This window comes from Cibotium barometz, chromosome 33 (genome assembly GCF_041138505.1).
Source record: "Cibotium barometz isolate CiBa-2024 chromosome 33, ASM4113850v1, whole genome shotgun sequence".
Lineage (NCBI taxonomy): Eukaryota > Viridiplantae > Streptophyta > Polypodiopsida > Cyatheales > Cibotiaceae > Cibotium > Cibotium barometz.
The window spans coordinates 41,351,108-41,361,697 of record NC_141078.1 but is presented as its reverse complement, the minus strand read 5'-3'; the positions used below and the strand labels follow the sequence as shown (position 1 = coordinate 41,361,697).

Below are 10,590 nucleotides of genomic sequence, written 5' to 3'. Positions count from 1 at the left end.
GTCATCTGAACTTTGCTAGTTTGCTGCGTTTGCAGAAATTTGATATGGTTGCTTCATTGCCCCCTCTTGAGGCGCCATTGAAACATGTTTGTGAAGGCTGTATTTTGGGCAAAATGCAGTGTTTTGCGTTTCCAAAGGATGGTTCTGTGCGGGCCACTCGCAAATTGCAACTTGTACATAGTGATGTATGTGGGCCTATGCAAACTCCGTCATTTGGTAAACACTTGTACTTCGTGACTTTCATTGATGATTACTCAAGGCATGCATGGGTATATCCACTGAAGGCAAAGTTCGAAGTGTTTTTGTGCTTCAAACAGTTTTTTCTTATGGTTGAAAATGTATCCAATTGTACTGTGGGTACCCTCCGTTCTGATCGAGGGGGGGAGTACTTGTCTAAAGAGTTTGATGCATTTCTGGCTAGTCGTGGGATAAAACACCAATGTACAGTGCCGTATACCCCTCAGCAAAATGGTGTTGCTGAGAGAAAAAACAGGTCACTTATGGAGATGGCACGATGTATGGTCAAGAGCCAAGCTTTGCCACATGCGTTTTGGCTTGAGGCTGTCATGTGTGCTGCATATGTACTCAATAGGTGTCCCACTAAGGCCTTGCAGTCTATTACTCCATACGAAGCTTGGCATGGCAGGAAGCCTTCTGTTGGTCATTTGCGTGTCTTTGGTTGCTTGGCCTATGCTTTAGTGCCTATGCAACAACGCACAAAATTGGATGATAAGGCTGTCAAATGCATTTTTGTTGGTTACAGTGCTGAGAGCAAGGGTTACAGATTGTATCATCCACAATCAAAGCGTATCTTGATTAGTCGAGATGTTGTTTTTGTGGAAGATGCTGTGCAGCCTTTGTTATCATGTACCAAAGAGACAGGTGTGAGCTCACGGGATGTATTTGATACATTGTTGCCTCTGTTTACAGGTGGAAATTCAAATGTAAGTCCTAATGAGGCAAATATTCAGCCTATGCAGATATCAAACGACATCATAGATCAGCCCATTTCTGATGCAGATTTACAGGATGTAATTTATGAGGATAGGGTTGAAAATGAGCAAGCTAGAGGTATGCCTAAATGGCTCGTGCAAACCTTGCGTGATAGTAAAATTGATGCACCTATATCTAGTCGTACTCGTTCAGGTTTTCAGCATGCCTCTATGCATCAGATTGTTATGCTTTGGCTGTGTCTAGTATGTGTGAAGAGGAAGAACCTCTTTCATTTGATGAGGCAAAGTGAATATGATGCTATAATGAAGAATGGTACATGGTCTTTATGTGATTTACCTATTGGTAAAAAGGCCATTGGATGTAAGTGAGTTTTTAAGTTGAAACGAAAGCCAGATGGCAGTGTTGATCGCTATAAGGCTAGACTTGTTGCAAAGGGTTATGCTCAAGAAAAGGGCATTGATTTTGATGAGACCTTTGCTCCCACTTGTCGTATGACTACCATTCATAGCATTTGTGCATTGGCAGCTCATAATAGTTGGAATGTACATCAGTTGGATATAAAGACTGCGTTCTTGAATGGAGATTTGCATGAGGAGGTGTATGTATCGCAGCCTCGTGGTTTTGTTCAAAAAGGGCAGGAAAACAAAGTGTGCAGGTTGAAAAAGGCTTTATATGATTTAAAGCAAGCTCCACGAGCTTGGTATGAAAAGATACATGCATATTTGACTGCACATGGTTTTCAGAATAGTCCAACAGAAAGCACTTTATATGTTAAATGTGTGGATGATGTACATCTAATCATTGCTCTCTATGTCGATGACATGCTGCTCACAGGACCAAATGAAAGTCATATTGTTGATTTTAAGGCTGATTTGAATGCCTCTTTTGAGATGTCAGATTTGGGGCATTTGCATCATTATTTGGGGATACAATTTAAGCAGTGTGATGGAGGTATTGCTTTGTGTCAGACAAAGTATATTGAGACATTGTTGCGGAGATTTGGCCTTGAAGACTGCAAGCCTATTGCTACTCCAATGGAGACAGGTTTGAAGTTGAGTCTTCATGATGCTGGAGATCACTTTGATGTCACACTTGATCAGACAGCTGTTGGTTGCCTCATTTATGTATGCATTACGAGGCCGGACATTCAGTTTGCAGTCTCACAGGTGAGCAGGTTTATGCATAGCCTAGGGTCTCAGCATTGGAAGGCAGTTAAATGCATCTTTCGCTTCTTGAGTGGCACCATACATCTTGGGTTGTTTTATCCCAAGGGGGGATCGTTGTCGCTAGATTTACATGCTTTTTCAGACTCAGATTGGGCTCGTTGCTATGACACAAGAGTGTCCACAAGTAGTTTTTGTTTCATGCTCGGTAGCTCATGCATATCTTGGTTGAGCAAGAAGCAACCTACTGTGGCCACTTCTAGTTGTGAAGCTGAGTACAGGGTAGCTTTCACAGCTACGGTTGAGTGTGTGTGGCTCAGACGGCTTATGGCTGACTTGGGGTGTTGGACAGGAGTCTGCCACCTCTATCTTCACTGACAGTCAGAGTGCATTGGCAGTTGCGAGAAACCCAGTTTTTCATGCTCGCGCAAAGCACATTGAGATGCATTATCACTATGTCAGGGAGAGACTCTCAGCAGGAGAGATCAGCTTGGCCTATGTGCCAACACAGGACAACCTCGCCGATCTTTTCACAAAGGCGCTTCCTCGTGAGAAGTTCGAAGCTTTCCGCAAAGCTTTGGGCTTGCTCCCCTTTGTGGACTGATCTGCTTCGGGCATGGCACTCCCCTATACATGAGTACCAGCTCTCGTTCACACCATCACTCCCAGGGGGGATTTGTTGCCATATATATATAGGCAGTGATGTGTGTGAACACACTTAGGACCGTCGGGGCACTTTTTCTCTCTTTAGGAGGTTTTTTCCCCGGCTTGTATATACGCCCATCCTTCTAGGGCTAACTTATCTTTTGTACATTGACACAATCTAATACATTGTGTGTTGTGTGCATTCTTGCTTCTTCTTCTCCAAGCTTTGTGTGCTTTCCTGCAACCCTAATTCCAACATGGATGTGAAGTTTGCCTTTGTCAATGAACATCTCAAAGGAGGAGGTGTACTGTGAACAACCCTCGGGATATTTGATGCCTCGTTCAGAAGGCAAGGTATGAAGATTCTTTACAAATGAGGTTGTTTGGGCCATAGCTGACCTCGAGGGCCAAAAGAAGAGGCAGAAGGCTAGGTTCAAAATAGGCCACCACGAACACAACTCCATAATAGTGCAACACATTGGGCAATGGAGAGCTCAAGTTCAGGTAGACATATACTACAAGCTTGAGGACAATTTCATTTGTTTTCCATCTAGACCTCCCCACCATGGTCAAGGCAGATACTTAGAAGCTTCAACCAGTCTCATCGAGTTTTCAATAGGTTAGTAGATGGGTTGCAACAAGGACATGAGTTTGATGCTAGTACTCCATGGTCACTTTTTCTCCTCTCCAATCACCTTCTCCACTGTTGTGTGTGAATTGCACTGCCAAATAGGTTAGCAAGACCTCCGAAGAAAGTGGTGGACAACTAACACCACATGGGATAAGACTAATACTTGATTGCTATATAACAATAACATAGCAAGCATGAAGACTAAATAGTAGGCATTAACGTTTGTCAATGAGATTACAATAAAGTGACGAGGTCAGAAACCCATTATTATGCCAAGCTCGTGTGGTGATAACACTCTCATAAGCATGGTGATTAGTATCTTGTTGAACATAATTAAATCTCAATTGCTATGGTGTGTTTTTTATCCTTTAATGAACACGTTTTATAACAATTACAAAGTAATTTTCAAATATACATTTAACAATAACAAAGCACATGTTTAAAGCATATGTTTTATAGCATTTATAAATTAGTATACATTTAATTATTTAACAATGGAAAATCTCACAGCATTTAGTAATTTTTTGTAAAGCACATTGAACGCATACATTTTTGTCCCCACGAAAAAACAAACAAATGGTAACAAAAGCTGCAAAATATCCAAGTTTCTCCTTCGTGTGGCTTCGATTGAACAACAAATATCTAGATCCTATGTGTTCAATGAAGATGCGTTACAAATATCTAGATACTATGTGATAGGGAGGGCCAAAAGGAGAGGACCAACCACTGCTTTCTTCTTATTTAATTTTGAGGAATATAATAACAGCAGCTCCGCCTAAGGAGGAGGTTGGGCCGCCATAGAATTGACGAGCTGCTTCCATTGGAGATTGGACGATCCTTGGGCATCGATAGCTTCCTGGGCGGCCTTTCTCCAACACGATGCTGCTCGTTTGAGGTGTGAAGAGGCCATGGTGTGTTCTCCAGCTCGCATGAGGGCTCGAGCTTGTCTCTCCACCTCCTCTCTATGCACGAGTCCATTTTGGTCTGCCTCAAAATCCAACCCCACTTTCCAGCCGTCCACAGAGCACCTGTTGTTGAGCATTTGGTCCGCAAAGTAGGGCCAACCCAGCATGGGCACCCCGGCCGAGATGCTCTCCAGTGTGGAGTTCCAGCCACAATGAGTGAGGAAGCCTCCCACAGCAGGGTGACTGAGCACTTGCAGCTGGGGGGCCCATTCCACGAAGCATGCACGCCCTTGTATCCTTTCCAGGTAGCCTTGCGGGAAAAGGGCCCTGTCTCCGTACATGAGGTCCGGTCGGATAACCCAAAGCAAAGCTGATTGGCTAGCTTCCAAGCCCAAGGCCAGCTCTTCAAACTGTTGGGCGGACATCACGGCAATACTCCCGAACGATACATACAGAACAGAAGAGCGCTCTTGCCCGTCCAGCCATTTCAGGCAAGTGTGGTCTTCTGGCCAGAGGGCTGCTGTTTGATACGAGGCTAGCCCTGCACCAGCAGCAACTCCTCCTCCCTCGGCCTCTTGGTCAAAATAGGAAGGTGGTAGCAGAGGTCCCACTGTGTATATGGGATTGTTCTCCTCTCTCAGGGCTTCCGTTGAACCCTGCTCAAGCTCTTCGAACGTGTTGATCGCAATCCAGGTGCTCTCCTTTAGCCTTGTGTACGGCTGCAGAAACACGTCAAACATGAAGTCTTCCGGATCAAAGCACTGTAAATACGTGTTTAGTTCGGTCATCTTCAGCGGCGGCACTCCTGGGACCCACGTTATACGCTGATCCACGGGCTCTGCAACAACATGCGGCGCAGTTATTAGAAGAGATTTAGGTTGTAATCCTGATCAGAGTTTGACTACGTTATAATGGCCATTGGTGACCGACTCCCGTATCATTAACACAAGTGCTGATTATTAATCCACTGCTAATATACTCATTATAATTAGCTGGATCGAGACGACTTATTACAAGCAATTACTTCGTGAGTATTTATAGAGGACGATGGGGCGCGCTCTTACCACCCTCATCAGGAGATCGGTGCCCTTGCTTCACGGCCATGATGGATGCAAGCGTACCAGCTGAAGCAGTCCAAAAAGCAAGCCGTCGGAGCCCAAATCTGGTGGCAACATCTTGTGTGAAGTAGAGGTAAAGGTCCGAAATTATGCATGTGACCGGGCTCTCCACGTCGGATCGGAGCAGACCTTCCACCAGCTCTTCAAAAGCCGGTTTCAAGCTAAAGAAAGACTTGCACAGCTCAACAAGGGTGTCTTGCCCACTCGTGCTCCCATTCTCCCTCTTGTCCCTTATCTCCGCAAAGAGTATGTCAAGGCCTTGCTCTTCAAAGCGCGGCTGCAAATGCTGCAATAGTGCATGGTTGTGCTGTGTATTAACGAACGTAATGATGAAGCCTTCTAAAGCTAGCTTTATAGACAAGTGCATCATGGGTCCGATGTGACCTTGTGCAGGGAATGGGATAACAACCGCATGTGGCCGTAATTTGATCAGCTCGCGGCGGCTTATTATAGGAAGACCCATTATAATATACTGTTTGTTTAATTCTACCACAAAAATTGAGAGAGATAACACTGCAATCAGCTAGTGTGAGATGAGGCAATTAGCTAGCAGCTAGTGGATCTACGCAGTACAGGAGGACCAGCTCCAAAGCACTGTAAATGCTTAATTGGAGCTTACGAGCAGCATTTTTATGCTTACAGAAGGAAGGGGCGGTGGTGGCCTTATTATTTGAGGGCCAATTACATCACACTTGAGTTCATCAAAATAACGCGCATCTAATTTGAATATATTGACAAATTGGCATTGGCTTTTGAATTATTCAACCTTTCCATATTCGTGGTAGGAGTCAACGCCACACGTCTTTTCAAAATACATAATGCCACCCTGAGACGAAGAGGTGCAATATCAGAATCGCCGTCACCTTTAGACCTCATGATGATGACACGGGCCATGCATGACCTTACGTCTCCGTGACATAATTCCGACTATCTATTTGCAAAGAGTAAACTATGCTAGTAACATCCAAAATTTCTAAGTTTACCAATTAGGAGTCCACCTTACACAACGGTCGCTAAATTCTTCAAAGAGACGTTTTCTTTTTTCTTTTCTTTTTTTTCAAAGAAGATGATTTGTTTTATTTAGAAAGAAAAACAAGACTCCAATACAACCAAGCTTTTATGAGAGAAGCTTAACTCAAAGAAAGTTTTGTATGGAGTTTTTCACATACGTCAGATCCAAGATAAATCGGGCTAGTTCAACATTTCTTCTTCAAGTTTATTTCCAACTTCCATCCACTCTTGCTCTTGTGCCCGATCCACTTTGATGCTCCGGATCTTCTTCTCGTACTCTTTACGCACTTCATTAATAGCCAGCGCTTCCTCCACCTCAATCCTAGATTGCTGAGCCAGCACGACACACAATGTTGTCTGCTTTTAAAATCATCCTCATCTGCACACACAGAGCATGCCTCAGGCTTGGGCATTTGTGAAAATTGGCATTATGAAATACCAAATAATTGCACATTATCCAGAGACACCAAATATATTCTTCCCTAGTTGTATTACATAACTTAGACGAGCATCCAGTAAAGTCCCCAAGTATGATTTGCTTCCACGTAATTAAATTGTGTTTTCTTGATAGGGGAAAGAAATTGTTGCATCAGCTCTAGGAGATTTTTATTAAATTTGCAGGAGAAAAGGAGGTGGGGCAAAGTCCACCTCCAATTCCAAATTTTTTGTCTCTAGAATTTGTCCACAAAGCTTTGTGCATGATTAGACATAGCAATATTGACTTCTTAGGGGGAATTATAGAAGACCATATTTTGGAGAATCTGAATTCCAATTGTTTTCTATCCCAAAGCAGGTTCCGTTTGGCATTCAACCTAACGTGCACCGGCATACCTTTGAATGGCAAGGGGGGGATGGGTAGAAGAGTATTGGACTGAGACTAGTGAAAGGCATCTTACTTAAAGGCACTCGTGCATTTGGATTAGTGTAGCCTTGTCTAGGTCCCACTTGGTTAGTCTGGACTAGAGAAAAAACATATCATCTCTATTGAGTCTAAAAATCTGCATTAATTGTTCACGTATAATCCGCTTTTGTGTAGTGAAGTCCCATATATCTCCCCAGAACTGTATCCCTTTCTTTGATAAATAACTGGTGAATTGTTTTCAGATTGTGTTCATCTACACAGTCACCCACGCAAGGTGAGAACCAAATGGACTCTAGATCAAAAAGACATGCCGCTTTCCTTGCAACCTTGGATAGACATATTGATTCTCTGACTCTGTTCCATGCAACCCACATAATTTTGACCAAATCAGAGCCGGTAGGTTTGATTTGGATCGAGCTGAAGAATAATGGGAGGAGCGGAGGGTTTTTCCATTGAGGCATCAAAGGTAATTTATGTCCACCCAGATTTTTATGCATTAGGATTGCCCAATTCGAATCAGGCTTCTTATAATCCATTTAGCATCCAATTTGTTGGCTAGATCCTCCACATTTGGGATACCCAATCCCCCCTTCTATTTGGACTGAGTGCAGTATGTCCAAGCCATCTTTAGAATTTTATATTTATTAGAATCTCCCGCCCATAGAAAACTTTTGCATAATGTCTAAATCCCTTTGATATTACTCTCAGAAGGTTTCCAGAGCTATAAGTGCGTCTATAATGGAGGCTATAGGCGCGTCTATACTGATATAGATGCGCTGTATAGACGCGCATATAGACGCCTATCAGTAGTAGACGTGATTTTAGACGTGCTTATAAACGCACCCGTAACATTTTAAACCACATTGTCAAAACGCGTCTATAAACGCGCGTACGATCGCTTTTCCTTGTAGCGATGAGCAGATGTTTAAGCACCATCATGCATGTATGTGCCCTACTAGATTTTGTTGGTATCCTTTCCATGTGTCAAACTTTTCCTTTACCTTTTCCATTATCCCATGCCATCTCTATTTCACAGTCACTCCAAATTCCATCGAGATACCCAGAAATAGCATGGAGATAGGTCTCCAGTTAGATAAAATCTCTTTGGGACCCCTTTTGTGAATTAGTTTGATTAATCCATCATTGAGAGAAATTGGTAGAGGACCATGGTATAGGCTCTCTTTCCACACTGGAAGGAGAGGAATGATCATCAATTCTTTAAATTTCTTGAAGAATTCTATTGGTAAGCCATCTATCCCACGACATTTTTGGTTTTGCAAGCAATATATGGCATCAGCAAGTTCCCCTCTGATACATCAACTTCAAGAGCGGCAACTAAGGATTTAGGAACCGTTTTTTGCATGCATTCTGAACTGGTCTTACATGCTTTTTCCTTCTTCTCATTCCAAATTGTAGGAGTGTTGAAATTGTTCGAGAAGTGCTCTCTGGCAATGGTCGTATTCTCCTCAATAGAGACCGCATGAAAGCCTTGAAGGTTAAAAGGGATATACCCTCTGTCAAATTTCTTTTTGAGGATTACGAACATCTATTTTGATGGCCTATTAACCTTTCTTGCCCACTATTCTCTTATAAAAAGTTTGAGATTTTGTATTTCTTCCTCCCTCTTCTAAGGTCAGCGTTGAGATTGTTGATTTTACGACTCAAATCATCTTGAGATGAGGACACTCTGCTTTCTAGATCTGTAGGTCTGTTATATTTACTGGTCCTTCTTTGACCTCATACTTTAGTAACTTCTTTTTTAATTGATACTAAAATATTTTGGGTGTCTCTATTAACTGCTCTACCAAGCTCTGGGCAGGAGCTCGAAAGGAAGGGAAGGAGTCTTCCCATATTTCTATTTTCCCTTCTTGGACTAATGGCATCTTGAGCAACTTAGGGTCACTAAGGGAAACACCCTGACTTGTTATGCCCAATCACTAGTTGTCTCTAAATTGTGCATTAATTAAGACTCACAACATCCTGTCTCAATGCTTATTGAATTTGTGGACCATACTTTGTTGCATCATGGTAGAAGCATATGAAGAAGGTCATCTACGACGAAGAGAATCATTGATGTCTTCCATTTGATCATGAGAATTGTGTTCCATCTACAAAAGGAGCCCCCCCACATCCTCTAAGAGTAGGCAATTGGGAAGTATGTGGAGAAAAGCGTCCCATATGCCACCGTTGTGACAAGGTACTCAATCTTCTTTCACCTCACCTATTGGACAAAGCTAAGAATCAATCATCTTGTAGATCCGATGCACAACATTAAAAATGTAGCTTCAAATATTTGGGACCACATAATTGGAAACAGATATTATTTAGCCTTTTGGGAGGACTTGCGATTGATTGAACACCTCCCATTGACTTGCCTAATATTTCAAGAGAATGGGAAGGTAATTTTACCTAAAGCATTTTGGATGTTGACAAAGGAGGAGGGGAAGAGAGTGAAGGATCGAATTTTCTCCTTTTGTAACACTACAAGTTTCATGTGTTCTTTAAGGGGGTATTTAAGATATCAAATGAGAAAGGATTAACTCAATTGTGTGGTCTAAAAACACGTGATTGGCACAAGATATAGGGTATGTTCAATTTTCTTGTATAAGCTTCATGATGGTCTTGCATCATTATTACATAATATTGTTTGTAATGTTTTATGCTATGTATTTCATTCTTACCATATTAGCATTAGCAAAAGTGAAGATTAAAATTTGTTGGAGGCCATGTACAAAACGGAGATAGTGATAGGTATAAAAAAGTAAAATTCCAACATGGCTTTATTTTATTGTTGTGCTAGTTTGTAAGATAAGTTGTGTTAATTAAATGGACTCAACTCCATCTTAGGTAAATAAGTTCCAAGGAGATCCATCCATCCACTATTGATGCAGCCCAAGTAATGGCAATGGAGGCAATGTACATGATTGAGGAAAACTTTAAAAGAACTATACTTACTAGTCACCTGCATCCTCTGTTTTGCAGTTGATAGATGAAGTGTCAATGTGCGGTGTTATGCATGCTCAATGGACGTTCTTCCTTGAGCATTTTATGAAAACATTGATGAATTTTTTTAGGCAAAGAGATAGGCTAGAAGGCAGCATGGCAAAGGGCTAGTTATTGGAGGATGCATGTGTCTATATTTCAGAGTATCTCTCTTGCATGGATCCTACAATGCCATGATTGTGGAGTAATGAGGATGATGAGCGCATGGTTTCCCATGTACCACAATTAATGTTAAAGAAGGTGCACACATTCTATATTCTCAGTAGTGAAGTTATGAAGAGGTGGTTGAGAAATAAGG

At 42.2% G+C, this 10,590-nt stretch overlaps 1 protein-coding gene across 1 annotated transcript; it reads right to left on the bottom strand.

Moving 5' to 3' along the window:
* Window positions 1–3,970: 3,970 nt before the first annotated feature.
* On the bottom strand, window positions 3,971–6,040 carry LOC147619571 (UDP-glycosyltransferase 85A2-like). Its single transcript, XM_086773574.1, has 2 exons — window positions 5,363–6,040; window positions 3,971–5,136 (listed from the first exon to the last, which is right to left on the bottom strand). The coding sequence occupies exons 1-2, from the start codon at window positions 5,877–5,879 to the stop codon at window positions 4,169–4,171; spliced, it is 1,485 nt and encodes a 494-aa protein (XP_086629700.1). The 5' UTR covers window positions 5,880–6,040; the 3' UTR covers window positions 3,971–4,168.
* Between the last annotated feature and the right edge of the window lie 4,550 nt (window positions 6,041–10,590).